General features: G+C 35.3%; 2 protein-coding genes across 9 annotated transcripts in view; one reads left to right on the plus strand and one right to left on the minus strand.

Moving 5' to 3' along the window:
• Positions 1 to 13,373, plus strand: part of PAQR3 (progestin and adipoQ receptor family member 3) — a 27,197-nt gene extending 13,824 nt beyond the window's left edge. Inside the window, exons 5-7 of one of the 5 annotated variants that reach the window (XM_023222480.2) lie at positions 1,645 to 1,735; positions 7,404 to 7,523; positions 13,238 to 13,369. In XM_023222480.2, coding sequence (XP_023078248.1) covers positions 1,645 to 1,735; positions 7,404 to 7,489 — 177 coding nt within the window. In that variant the 3' untranslated portion in view covers positions 7,490 to 7,523; positions 13,238 to 13,369. Of the gene's footprint in view, positions 1 to 1,644; positions 1,736 to 4,633; positions 7,345 to 7,403; positions 7,524 to 13,237 lie in introns of those variants that run through there. The other 4 variants (XM_023222478.2, XM_023222479.2, XM_023222481.2 and 1 more) reach the window with 4 other exon arrangements.
• BMP2K (BMP2 inducible kinase) overlaps positions 8,910 to 20,803 on the minus strand; it is a 144,388-nt gene continuing 132,494 nt past the window's right edge. For 2 of the 4 annotated variants that reach the window (XM_023222476.2, XM_023222474.2), the window contains one exon: positions 8,917 to 14,691. In XM_023222476.2, the coding sequence (XP_023078244.1) occupies positions 13,268 to 14,691 (1,424 nt within the window). In that variant the 3' untranslated portion in view covers positions 8,917 to 13,267. Of the gene's footprint in view, positions 14,692 to 20,803 lie in introns of all 4 variants that reach the window. The other 2 variants (XM_023222475.2, XR_002733691.2) reach the window with 2 other exon arrangements.

Below are 20,803 nucleotides of genomic sequence, written 5' to 3' on the forward strand. Positions count from 1 at the left end.
TGGAAAACAGTTGGGTATACAGCTGAAAAGAAAGGAAGTTCTGTGACAGAGTGAATTGAGTGATATAATCTGGCCACTTGGCCAGTTTGAGGACAAGGGTAATGATGTCTTCATACATTAGGATATTGGGAGAAAGGTGAGACAGTAGTGATGAGGGACATCAGTAATCCTCCTATCTGTGAAAACATCTTTCTGACAATTTTGATTCCCTTATAATAAGAAAATGGAATGGGGAACTGCCACTGTAGATAAATTCCAACTGGAATAATTGTTGACATAGAAGTGACTAAAATTTTTGGATTTGATAAACACATTCCTTTTAAGGTTATAATGACAAAAAGAATAAGACCCTAATGGGTCTAATAGTCAGTGAATTTTAGAGAAGTAAAGAAAAAAAAAAGGGATTTTTTTTTTTTGTATTCAGAAATCTTAAAATGGAAAGATGGCTTAGATAATAGTTTTCAAGGATGGAATCCTAATATGATCACAGATCATTTCAGTGAGGAAGCAAAGGGAAACTTTCACAGAAATTCTTTGATAAGCTCTAATTTTCAAAAAGATGGAAAGACAGGCACTTTAACAAAGATAAAAAGTTCTGGAAGGGTTAATCTTGGGAGGCAGGATCAAATTGTGTTCTAGAATGTTTGAGAAATCTGAGGTTGATTAATCTGAAAAATACAGGAGTTAGGGAGGGTTATGATGATTCTCATATTTGAAGAGGAAGGAGAAATTTGTCTTTATTTTTTATTTCTTTGAAACAGAGTCTCTCTATTGCCTTCAAACTCCTTGGCTCAAGCAGCCCTCCCACCTCAGCCTCCTAAGTAGTTAGGTCTATAGGCATGCACCACCATGCCCAGCTAAAAAAAAAAAAAAAAAAAAAAAAATTTGTAGAGAGAAGGGTCTTACTATGTTGCCTAGGCTACTTTTGAACTCCTGTCCTCAGCTAATTAAAAAAAAAAAAAAAAATAGAGGGAGGGGTCTTACTGTATTGCTCAGGCTAGTTTTGAACTCCTGTCCTCAAGCGATCCTTCTGCCAAAGCCTCCCAAAGTGGTGGGTTTACAGGCATAGGCCATGCACCCAGCCTGTCCTTATTTCTTAAATGAGTTCTTAGTAAATTAGGTTTATAACCAGTATTAGGAACAATATGTATAAGGATAGCTTGCTGGATTTTCTCAGGGCCAGGAAAGTCTTTTCAATACTGTGTCAGCAGTGAGACAAAGTGCTTCATATAGTAGTATTGAAAAGGACCATTTATCTGGGATATTGGAACAGATTTCTGTCTTGGGGAGACCCCTTAGGTCTTTTCCAGCCATAAGTTCCTGTTCTTCAGTGTCTCTGCTTATTTACCTGCCAACTCTATTTCCATATGCATTCTACCCATATACCTACGTTGTAGATGGAGTTGGGTGCCCTTGGAACTTCGGTATGTTAAAGCTCCAGCCCCTTTAGGAGCCTGTTAGAGCATTCTCTGTGCTCCATTCTTGCAGACTGCTTCCTGCATATGAGAACAAGTTTTCATTATTGGAGACAGTCTGCAAAACAATTCAGATTTAACAATCTTAAATCCAACTATTAGATTCGTAATAAATTTGGAGTTCAGTAACAGTAGGAAGATCTGTAAAAAAACATGTTTTGCTTTTCAGGACTTTGCACCTCGTGTAATTGTGATGTATATGATTGCTCTTCTTGCTTTCCTATTCTACATTTCCAAAGTCCCAGAGCGGTACTTTCCAGGTAGGTATCTCTTTTATAGCAGTTTTGTATTGTTATTCTAAATATATGCCCAAGGTATATGCATCAGAGCATCAAAACTTAGTTTCATTTTTTAATATTATTGATTATGGAAATGATTCCTCTCTTTCCAAATGTTACCTAAAACTTTCAGAGGGCTTTCACAACTTTTCCTTTCATCCTGACCATGTGAGTTGAGTCCAGTAGGTGGAGTTGTCACTGTTTTATGGTTATGAACTAGTGACAAAGCTGACATTAGACTTTTGAGTCTTCTGACTCCCAACCACTATTTCTTTTAAAAAGTAGAACACCGTCAACTACCATTTACTTCTTTATATGCCAGCTGGTTGTTTAAAAGTAATTTATATATGCAGAGATACATAAAGCAAGAAATAAGAAGCAAAGGATAGTAAGAAAAAGATAGTGAAAAGAAGTGAGGTGTAGGATCACTTCACAATATGTACATCAAAGGGGTCTATAAAATAAATAATGGTGACAAAGCTGGCTTTAGGCTTCCTGGCACCCAGCACTAGGAAGAAAATAGTGAAAGTTAAGAGTCTTTGTGTTTCCAAGATACACAAGCCAATAGACTTTTTTGTTCTTCATTCCAAAGAAAATATTTTCAGATGGAAAATAAGAGGACACTGGGTGGAGTGAACAACAGTCTCCAAAACCTGTATTTGCTTGTTTGAGAACTTTAGCTCTGGAGTCAGACTGCTTGGGTTCAAGACCCACATCAACCACTTTCTAGTTACGTGAGCTAAGTAAGTTACTTAAGCGCTCTCAGCTCCAGTTTCCTATCTAAAACATGGAAATACTTTTTTCCGCCCCCCTGGGGTTATGGTAAGGAGTAGATGAAAAAATGCATATAACACAGTTTAATGAGGATTAGATGAGAAAATGCATATATCATGTAACCAGGTTTCTAGCAATTAGTAGGGACTGAATAAATGACAGCAGTTATTACTATGTCCCCCAGCCCTGGTCTTATAAATGAACTATGTGGTTTAGTAAGAGACAGAGTGACGCAAATCCAGGTAAGTTTTGGCATGAGTCAGAAATAACATTTAGAGTGCATAAAACTGATATTTTTTTCAGTTTGGAGAGCTAGAAGTCAGGGAGCAGTTTAAATCTAAACTGCAAATGTATCCCCTCTTCTTCCTGGGTTAAGAATCACTTCCACGGTGAATCAGAGAAGGGACTGTCCCACTCATCACGTGTGTTGGGGAAGAAGAAAGGGTGAGAAACCCTGGCCTAAACAATGCATCCCACGGATCCTCAGGCATTCCTCTGTGTACTTGGTTTTTCACCATTGAGCTTTAAACAAGAATGGAAATACAGGGGAAAACCTGAGTTGTAAACAGGAGGATTTGGGAACAGATCTAGGACATGCCACTGAATTGAAGACCACCCATCTTCCAGGCAGGGCCAGAATTTCCCTCAGAAAACAATTCTGGTAAAATATATTTTTGTATCACTTTATTAATAATTCTTTTTAGAATTCTATATTCTCTTTATAATAGATAAGTAGAACACCAAACCATGGAAATTCTCTATGTGATTATGACCATAGTAGGTTTTAGGCCTTAAAATATTCAGATCAGGAGTTACCAGTTGTTTAATGTAGGACATCTATAAACAATCAAACTTGTTGTAACTTAACCTTCCCCAAGACATACTTGACATAAAATGTGCCCTATGTAGCAGAACATGTTGAGTTCGGGTACATGAGAGCAGTGGAGATACAGAAACTAAAAAATTAGAAGTCTTTACAGTGAAAAGTGATAGTCCCAAATGTTCATGTACAAATGCCTTAGAAACTGTCTCTGGCAAGTCCTCATGTATGACCTGGCCACTGGGAAATAAAATAAATTTTAACCTAAAAGCTTTCATTCAGCTCAGGTCGAATGTTTACAAATGTATACACAACACAATGGCATTTGATGGGTCCAAGGATCCCCAAGGTGTGTGGATAAAATGGAGTGGATCTCTGATAGTTGTATTAGATAATCAGTATTTGCTGTATTTTGTTTTTTAAAAAATGAGTCTATAGGCTTCACTAGACTGCCAAAAGAGTCCATGGTACAAAAAAGGCTAAGAATCTTGTTGACATACACTTTAAAATCTATGTACTGTACTGATTGGTAAGAAAAAAGAGAGGTTAGAGAATATTTACATTATATGACCACAGAAGTACTATGAGTATGTTATTTACATTGAAATTATTATAGCTCTGTATTTTGTTATTTGCTAAAAGAGATCAAGAAGTTTTCCATATGTTAATTGTTTAATCTTCTTAGAATTTAACATTTGACCACAAAGAGATTAAATTGTTCTCTGAAGTTGTATATGAAATAACCTTAGTTAATTAAGCCATTACTAATTACATCCTGCAGATTATTCCATTAGTTAGAGAGCACAGGATTCAGGTCAGCACTTTTTCTTTGCACGCCTGCTTGAAATAAAAAGTGCTTCTAGTAGGTTTATATCTAAACTCAACAGTATATCTGCTTCTCGCAGATTTATACCTAAATCACCCCATGATTTTTAACATCTGGTTTCTTTTGCCTCTCTCAATAATTTTTTGTTGTTGTTCGTTCTGCCAGATGTGAGTTGAGACATGGGAGGCATAAGGTCAAATTCCTGAAATTAAGTTAGATTTTGAAAACACACTTGGAAGAGCATTTCTAAAGTTTACCTGTGTACTTAATAAATAAAACCTTAAAATTAGACCCAAATATGAATTGATCCATTTTTAAAAACCTTTGGATCTCTACTTAGTCTCTAGGCACTCTGAGACTATGAAAATTTTTCTGCTAAACTATACTTCCAAGAAATATATTTTTCCTTTAATGTCAACATATTGAAATCAATATTATTTTCTTTCTACCTTCTTTCCAGGACAACTAAACTACCTCGGATCAAGCCACCAAATATGGCATATCCTTGCAGTAGTGATGTTATATTGGTGGCATCAGTCAACAGTGTATGTCATGCAGTACAGACATAGCAAGCCTTGTCCTGACTATGTTTCACATTTGTGAATTAGGTATGGCCACCTGGTGAATTCAGTTGTTAAGCAATATATAATGGGGAATTGTATACCCCACTATTTCTAAAATTCCCATTCATTTTCCCTTTTTCCTCTTTAATATGAGTAACACTTTATAAAAATGGGGAAAAAAAGTATACTTAAGGATCTGTAGTAATAGCTGCTTTACAAAACCCTTAAAACTACTAATTTGCTGCTTGTACAGAAAGTGAAAATTAGTTGGCAATCATAAGAAATATCTGAATAACAATGATGAATGGGAAACTAGTGTTGAAATAGGATTCATTTTACTTAGCACCAGCTTAATTTCCTTAGGAAGGGCTCATCTCCATTAGAAAATGGAGTCATCCTATGTGCTTAACTATTTTCAGTAAATTACCAAGTTTAAGTGCCTAATCAAGTCAAGGGTTGTTTTAGCCTATGCTTAATGCAAGCTAGGATAGTGATTTTAAATAATCACTAGCTTTTAAGTACATGATTTGTGAGAAACTGGCACTTCAGAGATTATATCCTTTAGCTGTAAGTTCTTCTCTCCCTAAGAACATTGGATATTTTAGTTTTCCAGAACAAAAGCTTTAAACTTCTCCTGCAAGTTGAGAGAAGGTTTGAGAAGAGGAAAAGAACACGTCATTTTCTATCAGATAAGAATCACATTAGAAACTAAGTACAGGATTAGACAAATTATGTGATCAAATAACATCGTCATTAGCCACCTAAACATTTTCATTCCAGATACTAATTCCATATAATAACTGAATTCTTGTGAGTGGATTACAGCAGGTTTTTGATCCCAAAATTCCAGAGCTTTCAACTCTCTGAATTTTTAGTCCTGAATATCCAGTGATGGGGGTTCCCAGCTTTATGGGTGCTACTTTCAAGGCCATAGAATCTAGATGGCCCTGTCTTGACCCTGAAATGAACCTTAAGCCTTAGAACAAAGTCATGCAGATACCCCATTTGATAGTATGCCTATTCACCTGTGCTCTAGTCCTTGGTTTCTGCATGTGTTAGCATTGCATTGATAACTCAGAATCTTGATAAACACTTAATATTTGGACCTGAAGCATTAAACTTTCTCTTTATTGTATATACGTAAAAAATAGATCTCACTGCCCTATCATACATTGTAGCCCTCTTATTCTTTGGTCTTTCATATGAATTAAATCCCTTAAAGCAGACATTCATAAAAACTTACATTGTTTATTGGAATATAAAATATTACCCAAGTTTCTTAATGAGTTGACATGAGCTGTTTTAAATATTGGTGTATTTTCAGAACAGCAGAATTACTGAATATCAGAAAAAATGTTAATTGATGATGAAGCTCATTCCCAAAATGCCTTTTGTACATATGATATTTGGAAAGTCACTTTAATGTGCCTCAGTTAATAAATCAGTGAAATGTTGTGTTTCTTTTCCAGTGTAGTGTTTTTGGAATATAAATTCCCCATGCTAGTATCTCAGCAAAGAGAACTTCCCCCCAGGAGGCTCAGTAAAGGAATACCATGTCTTACCCATCGTGATGATGGAACCCTGCTTTGAAAATGGCTGTTTTACCTTATAAGGTTAAAATTTTGATCCATATGTTAAGTGATAGAAGATTTTGGTGCAACAGTAGTAGGATATATTTCTCCTAGAGCATCCCTTATTGGCTTACATGATTTTATTGCCTTTAAATAGATATTTTGTCATTTTGGCCAAACAAAAGACACTGAGTAGTTATACTTAAGTTAAAAATGAGAGGAAAGTCATTATTTTAGGTGTGGAGCCATTTTTATTAGAAAACTTTGTCAAAATAAAAAAAAATTGAATCATTTCAATTTTTGCAATCCCTGTATTAGTATATGAATACTTGCCATCTGAATTAATACATAAAAAGAGCATACTGTGTTTTTAAATCAGTGTTTCTTTGAATTTAAAGGGTGTACAGGTCTTTCCGTAGGAAAAATTGTTCCGTGTAAACATTTCAACTTTTTATGAAAATGTTGAATATTGTAAGAAAGTTATCCTCTCATTTTTTCACTGCTTTGATGTATTTATTATAAAGTAGGGAATGAATGAATGAATGTGGATTGCTGTCAACTAGAAACACTTCTGTATGTCAGTCAGCATTTTAATGACCACCTACTGTGTGCACAGCACTACTGGTAAAATTTTGAAGACATTGTTAAGATTAAAAAATATTTTAAAGTTGTCTACAAATCTGAGCCTTGTAATGATGTATATTTATTTTTGTTTTTATAGATTAAAATAAGATTAAAATATACTATCCAGTTACAGTACTAAAAAAGACTGGTTTTAATTTTACCAATGTGTGAACTATAAAAGCTTTTGCCTACAGATTTTACAAGTACATTTTAAAATTATCTATGGCTGTTTTAAATTGTCTCGCAATTTATATGGTTGTGGTTAACTCATTTAAGAAACAATTATCTTTCTATATTAAGCCATTTTCAAATAGCAAGACAGTGCTTGTCTTTTTTTGTTATTACACTAACTGCAATTCAGTAAGCTGCATGACAAAATATGTATTATGTAAATAAACCGGGTTTACTAAATATTTTTAAGTGCTGCTTGTCATTCTTTGTAATACATAACAGCTTTAAAATCATATTTTAGAATCAGGAACGAAGATTCAGGGAATGTCTGTCACATCTTATGGCATCCCACCTGGACAGAATATCCGATTTGAAGATTGTGATTGACTGCCATAAAACTATACAACTCTCCATTTGGCAGGTACCTACTAGATAATACTTTGCCCTGTATTAAATGTCAAGGGGCAAAGCCTATTCCACTGAATTCCTGCTGGTTGCTTTGCTGCATTAGGTCCCTGTCTACTCGAAATCATCATTCCTGGGAATTCTACCTCTGCCCAAGTGTGTAAAGAATCAGCTCACCTATTAGAGAAGGGGTAGAAATACCTTCTATGTGTATTATCACAAAAACTGTGTTTACACTGAAGAGGTGTAAATACGGTCCTCTGAAATCTTGTACCAGAATTCCCAACTAGTGTAATGAGGTAATGATCCAGAACTGAAACTACCCTTAAGAAAACATTTTTGGAAGGGAGAGGTAAATAGCAGTAGGGGATTTCCTGTGAAAAATTAACCTCCATCCTCAAGAGAGCTGAAATGAACAGCCACCAAGGTTCTAGTCCTGCTCTATAAAATCTGAGATCAACATACTACCTAACATGCATGTAATCTCAATTGTGGCAACCATTTGAACTTATCTTAATATGTAACAAACATTCAAGCTTTCAATATGAGAATATTAACTGCATGTTACATGTGATGCTTGAGCTGGGCTTCCTTAAAAAGGTATTCATTATCCAAAATAAATAGCTCAAATTGCAGCATATATTCATCTCAAATAAGTTAACTATAACTGAATTTGAACAGTAATACACTGCAAACTATTCTTTGTTAATAGAACTTTTCTAATCATTTGTGTTCTTTTGCTGCTTTGCACCATTCATTAAAAAGATACAAAGCCCCCTTTTTCACATAACTTTAGATAAATGTTACAACTTCAAAAAAAGTTCATTCATAAAAATAAGATGAACCTTTCCACAGGCTACCAATCTAAAGACTCCGGTTTGTGGAATAATACATAATATTATAACCTTGATGCCAAGCTTACTCCATCAATCCAATAAATAGGTTTTCTCTTTAATGTGTCATAGCCTCTTTTCTGACATAATTGAGGATTACAATGTTATTTAACCAAATAACCAATATTAATTGAACCAAAGATGTTACCAGGTTTTAAGGATTTTTAAAAATTTATAATGTGGAAGCTACAAAACAAGTTATTCAGAAGGCATTACAGAATAGTTTTTGCCTACTGTCATCACTCTGAGTATCAGTAATTATGACTCACTGAAAAAGTCGTGCTGTTAAGTGTTCTTGTAGCAAAAACTCTTAAGTCAAATGGGTTTTCTTACCTAAATTGTAAACTGTGAGCTCCTTAAGAATAGGGATCTAATCTTAGAAACTTTTCTATTCCACTAGCTGCTACACAATAGGTCCTTAATGTTTGTGGTGTGAATGAAATAACTGAATTTGAATAGAAGTTTACATTCAAACGTCGTAATAAGACAAATAATGAAAAACTCCAAAGTCACTGATTATAAAGAATATGCAATCCATTTGGGATTTATTGCATTTAAAGAAAACAGATTAAAACAGGTAATGATAAATAGAGTAAGAAAATAACTTTAAATTTCAAACAAAATATAGTGAATCGGGGACAGAATTCAGTCAAAAAGAATAAGCAATGTAAAGGCAATAAAGTAATAAAATCAGTTAGTGCTTAATTAGATATGGCAGGGGGAAGGGGGTGGGAGGGGGAGACTGAGTCTATCTCATAACTGTTTCCCAGCGATATTTGAGGACTGAAGTTACTTCAGCAAGTATGTTTTGTAACAAGTAGAAATACAATAAAGATGTAAATCTGATTTATTTAAAGGTTAAAGTTATTTGCTTAGTGGTACATAAAAGGCTTCAGAAAATTCAAGTTTAACAAAAAATGGAAGTGTAATCAAAGAAAGTGCACTTAAAGCTGTTTGCCAGCAATTAAAAAGTAGCTTCTATACAGCTTCTATTAGATGACTTTTCAATCACAAAAAGAGCACAGTCATAAAAACAATTCTTTCAAAAGTAGCACTATAAATTTTAAAATAAAACAAAAATAACCCCAAATCATGACCCTTTGCATTATCATCTACCTTATTCTCTTAGTAGCTTTTGTAAACCCTCACTAGGAGTGAATGTTCTCTTAGATATGATTGTGGTTGCAATTCCATTTTTTAAAAATTCACATTGACTCCACAGTAGAGAGATGTGACATGCATGTGTGTACATATTTTTATCTTAATATATAAAACACCACTGAGTATAAAAGTTCTCAAATAAACTATTCATCATTTATGGTATTCTCACAGTAGATATGTCATCTCATTCTCACAGTAGACTGTCAATCCAATAATTGGACCTACAATAACAAGTTCGCTAAAAAGAAAAAAAAATGAGAGAAAAAAGTTTACTGCACATTCTAAATATATTAAAAACAAATGTACCCAAGCTCCTCAAAACTAGTGATATTAATACACTTGTACCTTCTAACAGTGCTTACGTGAAGTACCAAAACCTAAAATAAACCAAGCAGAGTAGCTGACTCGTAACAAAACTGCTCTGCCTGGTGAACTTCAGCAGAGAAGAGTGGGCTCCACCTTAGATTCTCCACCAGCAAGAGGACAACAGTCTATCACTCTTAAACAATAAACAGGGTAGGAATGAAAGTTGTGTCTATTTGCAAATCCAGATAATGTCATAACTATGCGCAACACATACACAGGGATTGGGGTAAGAGAAAATAATTACACTCCTGAATAAATGTTCTAGTCAGTTAAATTTTCATCCAGCCTACAACCTTTCCTCCTCCACCTAATATACTTACCATGCAATTTTTGTGTCTTAGCAGATACATTCTTCAATGCCATAAAAAGCTTATCTTTTTAATACTAACATTTTACTGACGTGATAATATTAAAATAAGCAAATGGTCCACTTTTTAAAGGATTATTCAAAATCAACAAGCATTATTAAAGCTGTTAGGAAACAACTTTGGCCTCAATTTTTGCTAGCTTCATAATAATTTACTTCTCTTAGTGATGTTCAAGTTTAACAGGTTTAGTTATAACTACATCCTAAAGAAGCACAGGGGACACCCAAATATTAGGGGAAAAAACCCAGATGTGTGTGTGTGTGTATTTGCTTAGTGTTAAATATAAATATATATAACCTTCCTTCCTTCCTTAAACCAGAATTGAACCATCCCATAATAGAGCCAAACTTTTAGTGAGTGCTGTGTGCCAGGTACTGTGTTAAGCACTTTCACATACCTTGGGAGCTTTATTCTCATAATTCTCACAAGGGAATAACCTGAGCATCAGCTGTGTGGAGTGACCTACACCTTGACCATGATTCTGGGGGATGATGAATGAAAATGCAAAATATAAATCTATACTCCTTAGGAAAATGCCTCTACTACAACACAAAGGAATCTCTCCATTTATATCCTGTTGAACCCCCAATTGAATCCTGTATCTTTTCTCTGAGCTACAATCTTGAAAGAAGAAAGTCACTGTGCTGTGTTATAACATTAAGAATGTAAATATTTTAAGTTGTCAGAGTTGTTTCCTCAGAATTTATAAGCCAAAAGGTCTACATCTGTGTCGGAATCATTTAAAACTATTCAGTGTATTGAAAAGTAATTAAAACTCTAGGTATTTCATGTTTACATCTGAAGGAGACCACATTAGTTCATCCTCTACCCCTTTTCTAAATGATGAAACTCATGAGGTCTAGCAGAGACCAAGGACTAATACAATCAAGAAGCATATTGTGTACACCTCAACAGATTTTCATTTAAAAAGATTGTTTGATACAAACCTACTGTAGTTCATGAATTTACTATGTGTAATCATCAACTCTTCACTTTTAAAAGAAAGTATCACTTGAATCTATTTTGTAAAGTTTTTAAACATCCACTTGAGCGTTTGCATTAGCAATATTAATCAACCTGAGAATCAGAAGAAAAAAAAAAAGGTGCGAACACATTTGCCTTTGGCACGAAGACAAGTAATTGGTGCAGTCCAGCTCTAAAAGTACAACTCTAAATAATAATGTAATGCTTGGTCTGCCTCTGCTACATTGTGATTCATATATTGCTTCCCTATCCACAAATTTGTATTTGATTTAGCATATAAGAGAAGGGAAAAAGCAATAAAAAGACAAATAAGTGGTTCAGTTACATATACTTTGCTTCTTTCCAAGTTCAGAACTGTGAAAAGAGGCAAATAGCTTATCCCATTGGGGCACTATAATTAAGAGATTCCTAATAAAATTACTCATAAAACATACTTTAATTGGGTTCGAAGAGAGTTAATTTAAAATATAAAAATCAAAGAGAGTGCCAGTTGATGAGTGTCCACTCCTTTCTGTAAATAGCATTAACTGTTCTAGAAACTTCCAAATGTTAATCTGATAGCGCAGCACAATTATAACTTAAAATAGTTACAGACACAGGAAGCACAGATACTATATTCACATTAATTCACATATGTAATCTCTATCATTAAATGATTTCTATAAAATCTCAAGTTTCTAATTAGGATTTGTGGTGTAAAAAAAAGGCAAATTGGTAGCTGGGTTCTTTTCAGTAAAGACACAATCAACTAGCAGAGTTAGGATGCTAGTCCACCTTATATGCATTTTAGGATCTGGTGTATTAGTGCAGAGGTACTTGCAGCAGGATGCATGAATCCTGCCTTTATATAAGGCTTGTGGGTGTCACCGTTCTGTGCACTTTATTAAATCTACTCCACCCCCCAAACCTAATAAAAATAATTGTTGCTTATGATTTGGGGAATATTTGGTGAAGTTGCTAATAAAATACATTATTAAATGCAACATGATTTCACATTGTAAATGTCTTGAAAATTCAGTTTCCGCTACATATTTTCTTTATAAAATTTTTATATAACCCTTGTCCTCACTCCAATTTTTCCAATAATCTGCTTTATTAGGGCCATGACAATAAAAGTCTGGGGCAAGAAGCCATTCATAAAGTGTTTCTAAAGTAGTGAACATTTTCTATTCTATATCATTTTTTCTTCTTATAATTTCTTTGCAAATGTCAGATATTCCTCATATTTTTGTTCTAGGCTTCTATGCGATAGTCCATTTTTTAAGTTATGTTTTAATTGACAAAAATTATATTTATCGTGTATAACATTGTTTTGAAATATGTAAATTGTGGAATAGTTAAATTGAGCTAATTAACTACACATTTTTTCACATGCTTATCATTAGATATTCCATATTAATGGCACTTGTTTTTAAAAATGAAACAGTTTTAGGCACAATAGTCAGTTACTTCTGGCTCTGCTTTGTGGAGAAAGGTGTATGGACTGAAATCTCTGCACTCTCCAGATAATTACTTTCTAATGCTTTAAGATAACTAGACTGTTTTTAACTGTCTGGAAATTAGAAGAGACCTTAAAAAAATTCACAAGTGTAACTAGTGTATGTACAAATAACCCTAATTTTAGGGATATGCACACAAAAATGACATTCTGATATCAAAAATAAGTTTTACTGTCCCTTCTCAGTGGCTACACACCTGGAAAGGTGCCATGTGCTTTCACTGGAAGTACCACACTTGCATTTCTGTATTGTGATGTCAGTAGCAGAAACTTAGAGCTTGCAATTTAGCTCCCTTTCTCCTGAAGAGGCATCAAGTTCCTACTCTGCAGAGATATTTCATTTTTCTATTTGGTTTATTTAGAAATCACCTATTCTGATTGATCTTTAAGAATGAATGATATAAAGAGCTACCAAATTTTCTTTCAAATTCATGAAACTATTCATACTTTCTTGAAACAGGAGTTAATGCCAAGAATCCATCAGAAGTATCTACTGTTTAGAAGGAAATGGAGCAGCACCAAATGGGTCCAATTCGACTGGTTGGGACTGTTGGGACTGATGTGGAGTGATGCTTTGCACCACAAGTTCTGTAAAGGGCACGGCACCAAAATCATCCATTTTCAATACATCTGCACTATGGAATGACCCATGTAGTGAATTTTGTCTTGGCCGCCCTGGCAGGACAGTATTGTGATCAGCACGGATGTCGCTCAGGCCCTGATGTGGAGGGTGCCATGACAGGTCTGCAGAATGGAACGGCTTGGCACCGAAGGGGTCCAACAGGCTCTCCTCAGGTTGTAAGACATTGCCCCTATCTTTCCCATCAGTCAGTGCAACACTGATGTTCTCCTTGGAGTCTGAGATGGTTAAAAATTCATTGCTACTTTGAGAGTCTCGGCGGCCCACTTTTTTGTGCCTGCGAGCCCTCTCTGGAGTGCGATAGGTAGGCTTCAAAGTCTTCTTTGTGCTAGTTGGCGTGCCATGATGCCGCTTCCCATTACTTTTGGACATATCCTGCTTTGTGCGCCTTTGGCGAGAGGACAGTTTCTGTAAGCTGCGCTGTTTGACTTTTTGCTGCTGGCTCCCCGTTATTTCATCAAAGGGCACAAGCCCAAAAAGGTCCTCGTTGCTTTCACTTTTACTTGTTGATGTGAGGAAGGGTTGAAATGGAGTGGAGCCAAATACATCCACACTTTTGGGATAACCAGGGATAGTATGTGCCTCAGGCCCCCCCGCATGGCATTCTTGGACATTCACCTTCTTGCTAAAAGGCGCCTTTGTGAACACATCAAATTCCTCCTGCTCGAGTCCTGCAGCAGGAAACCTGTGTTGAGGGAGGTTCTTTTCATTCTTTTCTTGCTGGAGCTGTTGAGCACGCACTGCAAAGAAGGGGACAGCGCCAAATACATCAAACTCCTGTTTGGGAGTCTCCACCCCAACATCAGAGGATAATTGGGCTGAGGTGAGGAGTATTGTATTAAGATCTTGGGTTGGTCCACTGCCAGATTTGTCTCTGTAGACAGAGCTCATGTCACTGTATTTTGCTTTAGCCTGCTCATAATCAGAATCAGAGCTATGTTTCTCCTCTTCTTCCTCATCTTCAGAATCCATGAGGAGAGGCCTATGACCCAGATTTTCTGGTTCAGTATCATCATCATTAAAATCTCCTTGTTCCCCCTGAAGAACTTCTTCATCATCTTGCTCTTCCTCTTCACTGCTCTTAGGAGAAGGGGGATCTGATTCAAAATCACTTTCAGATTCATCATTCCCCTTTTGCACTTGACCCTGTACTGAGGTTTTCTTTCCAGCCCGCTGATCTTTAGATGCTGGACTTGTTTTGCCGTTCTTGAGAGGGTTTGCAGTGCCATTTTCTTGATTTATAGATGAACGTTCAGCTTTCTTTTCAGGAGAACCTGCAAGTTCAAAGAAAAATTATTACAGCATTCCAATGCATTTCAGAATCCTCTTGCACTAAATGTTAATATGTATTACACACAGCATTACAAATCCCTCATACGAGCTCCCTTAGAGAAAAGAATAATGTTGTCAATTCTTTGTCATTAGACTTAGAGAATGCATTTGACCTCAAGTAGATGGTTAAGTCTTAACGTAAACAGACTTACTCATATCTGGACCCTACACCCTGCCTCCTCATCATACTCTGACAGCCAAATTTTATTTATAGCACTCAGAATGTAGTAGACTAGCAAATTTTCTTCACCCCACCACCAAAATAACATTATTCTGCTAATTCTGAAACCTCAGATCTCACATTCACTAAACACCTTCTGCTTATATTTCAACTGTTGTAGAGTTTTCTCATGGAGATCCACAAGCATGAACAGCCTGCCTGCCCAATTACATATTTGTTTCACTATTTTTTTTAAATCAGCATTGTATTTTTTATAAACCAGTATCTTTTGAATTGAGTTAGCATGAATGGCCTGATCAAAGCTAAGGACCAGATACTAAATGGAGACTGTACCAAGAACATCTGTCTTCTCTAGATGATATATCTTCCTTTAATTATAATATCTATACCTTACATTAAAAGCGAGATGCCTTTAAAAACAAATCTAAACCATCTGGAGATGTTTTTAGCTCAGAATCCATTCAGTCACTTCATTTTCTGAGTTCATTCAACAAAAGAAATATAGGGCACTTTACTATACACATAGTAGTACATTGGTGAGTAGAAGAAACATGGTTTCTGCTTTCAGGGGTTTATAATCAGAGGTCGCAAGTAAACACAAATTGTGACCAGTGCTCTGAAATAAAGGAGAGCAGGGAAATGGGTGCATAAACCTACTTTGGACAGTTGGTGAAGACCTCCCTAAAGAGATGACAGGACTGAACAATGAGAAGCAGCCAGCCACGCAAAGGATACGCTGGAAGCTGCTTCCAGTAAAAGCAATGGCATATATGAAGACATATTTAAGAGGCTGAAAATAGGCTATTGTGGCTGGAACATAGTGAGCAAGGGAGGATCAGGTACAAGATGAGGTAAGGAAGACTGGAAAAGGCCAGACTGTGAAGGTTCTTTAAGGCCACAATAAGCAGCATAGATTTTATTCAAAATTCAGTGTATAATGGAAAGCTATTATTAAAATGGGTGTCATGATTAGGTTTACATTAAAAAAAAAAAAATGACTGCTCTATAGAAAAAGACTAAGGGGGCCAGGTGCGGTGGCTCACCCCTGTAATCCTAGCACTTTGGGAGGCCAAGGCGGGTAGATCACGAGGTCAGGAGTTTGAGACCAGCCTGGCCAACATGGTGAAACCCCATCTCTACTAAAAATAGAAAAATTAGCCAGTCATGGTGGCGGGTGCCAGCTGAGTCAGGAGAATCACTTGAAACTGGAAGGCAGAGGTTGCAGTGAGCCAAGATTGCACCAATGCACTCCAGTCTGGGCAAAAGAGCGAAACTCTGTCTCAAAAAAAAAAAGACTAAGGGGAGATAAGAAAGGGAGTTTAGGCGAAAGGAAATTATAGTAACGCAAATTAGAGATTTTGGTGGCCTAGATGACATGACAGTGGTGGCAGAGTGGATCAAAGTAGAAAAAGCAGAGATGGAAAACTCTTGGTGGATGGCAGTACCATTAACAGAAAGGAAAGAATGAGTGGCATGATAGAAACCCATTTACCCTGATGTGATTATTATGCACTGTATACCTGTATCAACATATCTCATGTACCCCATAAATGTATATACCTACTATGTACCCACACAATTTTAATGAGCATGAATTTTTTAAAAATGAATAGTTGGAAAGTGAAGAGGGGTACTAAAAATTTTGTTTGGAGACGTTAAGCTTGACGTATGTGTGAGACAACATTTAAGTGTACAGCAGTTAGGTATCTGTGACTTGAAAACAATGGTTAGTTTTTGGCTGAAGAAAATAGATTTGGGAGTTATCACCATGCAATCGGTATGCAGGGAGAGCTACAAGACTAAAGGACATCACCTCGGAAGAAAACATAGAAGAAAAGAAGATCCAAAACTGAGCCCTCAGTATAAAACATTCAGAAGTCAGCAGAGGAAGATGAACAGCAAAACAAACTACAAAGTAACAGCCAGAGAGGAGCAAGAAAACAGCTGAGTGCAATGTCACAGAAATGGGGAGAGAAGAATGTTTGCAGGGAGGTAACAGACAACTGAGCTGGATGGTGCAAAGAGGTCCAGTAAACTAAGGACATAAAATGGCCACTGGATCTGGTCATCTTGTATAGTTTGTTGGCAATGTTGACATGAGTTGTGGTGCTAAAGAATGTGTGGGAGACAAATATGTAGAGAATACCACCAGGTTATACTTTAATGCTAATATAATCTTCTGCCAGGTCCTTAAAACCAGCCAAGAGCTACGTGCTGTATCTGTTATCCTTCCAGATTAAAAGCAAATCAAATGCAGATTCTCAAGTTTGACTTCTCTATACCGCATATTTATGATATTAAAAACAAAGTTAATTTTAGATTAGTGAATTTATTCTCAAGAATTTTTATTCAAAAGCAAAATATGGGAAGAGGGGAAAAATAAAACAAAACAAAATATGTACGGTTCCAGATGATTTCCCATCATCCCTGACTGTGGAACATTCAACGTATTATTCCTCGAGCTGCATACCCACCCACAGTCACAACATTCACACCTCACACCTGCTCATGGACACCTCCAAGTAACATTCCAATGTTGCCCAAAGTGTATTCTGCAGAGACTATTTCCCTAACAAGAATCAAGCCGAACAGTTCTGTGGTCTCAAGCAAACAAGTCTACGAAATGGGGCACTCTGCATTCTGCCTCCACTCCTACTCACCTGGAGTATGCGCATTAAAGGGGCTGAGTCCTACACAAAAGAATCTAATTTTATGAACCCTAGGATTTCCCAAATTGTCTTCACTACCCTTTTATTTACATGTAATGCCTGTTAACCTTTAAAACCAACCGTGCAAAAGTGCTTTGGGAAACGCTGCTATACAACTTATCTTGAAATTTTCCATTTCTAGGGCACTTTAGTTGTATTCCTGAAGGTCTTCTGGAACATTTAACATAGGACAGATATTTCATCTTGGAGAATGTCATTTGGAAGTGAATTTAAATTCACCTTTTTAAAATTATTACATTGTAATCCCTAGTTTTCTTAAAATTTACTGTTTTCATTATCCAGCTGGCTACCATTACTTTTCAGAAGACATCTGTCATTTTATACTTCCCATTCTGTTGGCCCTTTGTCAGTTTATCAAAGTTGTATTAATAGAAATACACATTTATAATTGTCAGTGTGGGTATAAATCTGTGGGTTTTTAACTTACTATTTTTAATGAATCTTTTCAGGTATCAACACAGTCCATTATTTATTCTGATAGAAATATGATAAAATTTTGCATATGTAACTGTTCACTATTTAGCAATAGAACATTTAGGTTGTTTCTAGTTTTTCGGCATTTTAGATACAACCATGATTCATGCACTTTTTCCTTCAGGGTGTAAAAAGGAAACCCTCCTTTTTTAGTATCAATTTCACTTTATTTATATACTATTATTCCCTCCTTATGGGTAATTAACACAGCTAATAAAGCTAACCCAATAATAATCCTGACAAGGTCAACACTATTCCACTCTTTCTTTATACACAAAATGGGATAACACATTTTATTTCACAGAGCTGTTGTGAAGAAAGGACTTAAAACGCCGCCTGACACATAATAAGCACTCTACCATCATCATGTCCAGGGAATGGCCAAATTCAATTATTTTATCCATCATACTCAACACGCTTCTAGTAACTTTTCTGGGCCCAATGGTTGCAGGTGAATATAAATGAGGGAGAAGTGTGGGGAGAAGCAAGTCTATGGCTAATTTAAGAGGAGCTGAGATCCACTTCAGAATTGACCAGAAGTAAGCAGACAAACAAATGTATATCCACACAGCATAAGGGTGCATTTTAGATCCTGGAAATTATATTTTTGATTTTTAGACAGCTATATTTGGGAACATAGTATAAGAAATGGAAACACACTTTCAAAAGAGCAAGAAAAGATACAATCATGTCTATCACCTTTGTGGTTTCAGATTACATCTGCAAATAGTACAGGCAATTGGGGAAATTTTCTGTTGATGTAGATAGACTGGTTTTAATTATTTTGCCCCCTTACATAAAACTAAAATAACAATCAAAAATATTTATCCAAATCCGTTTTCTCCCATATTCTTGCAACCCACACTGACATTGTTTAAATATTTCACTCTACACTTTTACTGCTGTCATAAACTTATAAACAGTAAAGAGCAATAATGAGGCTCTCTGAAAGCATACAAAGAGAAACTATTAATCCTTTTATCTCTCCAGCACCTTCTACTGAGGAAGAGTTAGGATCCACGCTGCAAGTTACCACGATCCAAGGTAAGTTTCTCTTTCTGCAGTAGCAGTGATCTACTTAATCATCTATTCATTATGAAACTATAGAAGAGCTGGGAAAGAAAGGTGAATTACACAAAAATAAAAAGTATTTCAGTATACTCTAAGGCTTTCAGTCCTATTCCATGGACATAAAAGACTGTCAGAGTAAGTATTTTAAGTTATAAAGTTGGTTATAACCATACGATGCACAGCACTTTAGAATGTGACCTCTAGCTAAGAATGCCATAAACATTTATACTCCATTTATTTGCCTAAACATATTTCTGTAATTAAAAAAAAAAAATTCAGATATTCCTACTATTTGTGTCTGGGGCCAGGTTCCCACTAGTTGTTAGATTAAATAATACACATTTGATTTACTATGAAATTTAATCAGGATTATTTCACTGCTAAAGTTAATTTCCCAAAAGTATAAGCCTAAATATGTTGCTCTATGATTCAATATATCCTAAATCCTAATAATCCCCATATTTACTGAGATCTGTATTATTAACATAAAAATAGCTGTTCTTCAAGTAGGTAGGAGATGGGGGTATAATATTTAGAATAAGTACTAAGAACATGTATTTAGAGCATTAAAAACTGTGTAGACGGTGCACAGAATCATAACTCATTTACATTATTTTAGTATACTGTAAAATTTCATATATTCGCCCATTGTTTTTATTTTTGGCTCTAAGAAAGGTATTTCTTTTTTTTTTTTTTTAAACTAAATACAGTAGAATGATATTTTGATGGTTTCTAGTTAAGATATTCTTTATTTATGTTTTTGTGCTTTGGAACTACGAACTAAAAATTTTAGCTTTTTTATTATCTTAGGAAGTTGCATGTTAATTGGTGACACAAAGCAAGTTCACTAATTATGCAGTGATTTAGTAAATAAATGCCATGCAAAAATCTATATGATCAACCAATATCTGTAAACAAAACTTAACAGAGGGTTAATCAATTAATTGAGAGCTGTTACTTCAAATGCTGTTTCCCAACTAAGAATGAACCAATAGACCATTAGTCAAAACATAATACTAAGTAGATTTTTAGGGGAAAAAACTCAAAATAGGAATACATTAATATATTCCACATATTTATACAAAAATATAGAATTAAATTCTCTTTAGGCAGCTTTGGTACAGAGTTACTAAGAACTAAATTTTCAAAGATTCATTATTGTAGATGGAATTATAACTATCTTATTTTCAGAGCCTAGTTAAAATAATAAAATCATACTTTCACAATATATAATAATTATGCTGTTATTAATTAAGCCATAATTAATAATTAAGTCATTTCAAGTAGAATTTAAACGAAAGTATACGTCTACTTAACAGAAGAACTTGGAACAGAATACAAGTCTCAACATCAAATGCAGTGCTCTTTCAATTCTTTATTTCTGTTGAATTCTACTATCTGAAAATGAGAGCAAATCCTCATCTTTTCAGGTTGAGTCTGATTGCTGGAAACCATCAAAATTCATTCAGAGCCAAATTCTGAGAATAAGGTGAGTGACTAAGATAATGCAGATCTGTGCAATTTATTAAGAACAGCAATGATAGGTTATAAAGTTTTAAATTATCTTGTGTGGCTTCTAAATAGTCTCTCAGGGAAATT

Source organism: Piliocolobus tephrosceles, chromosome 3 (genome assembly GCF_002776525.5).
Source record: "Piliocolobus tephrosceles isolate RC106 chromosome 3, ASM277652v3, whole genome shotgun sequence".
In the NCBI taxonomy this organism is placed as follows: Eukaryota; Metazoa; Chordata; class Mammalia; order Primates; family Cercopithecidae; genus Piliocolobus; species Piliocolobus tephrosceles.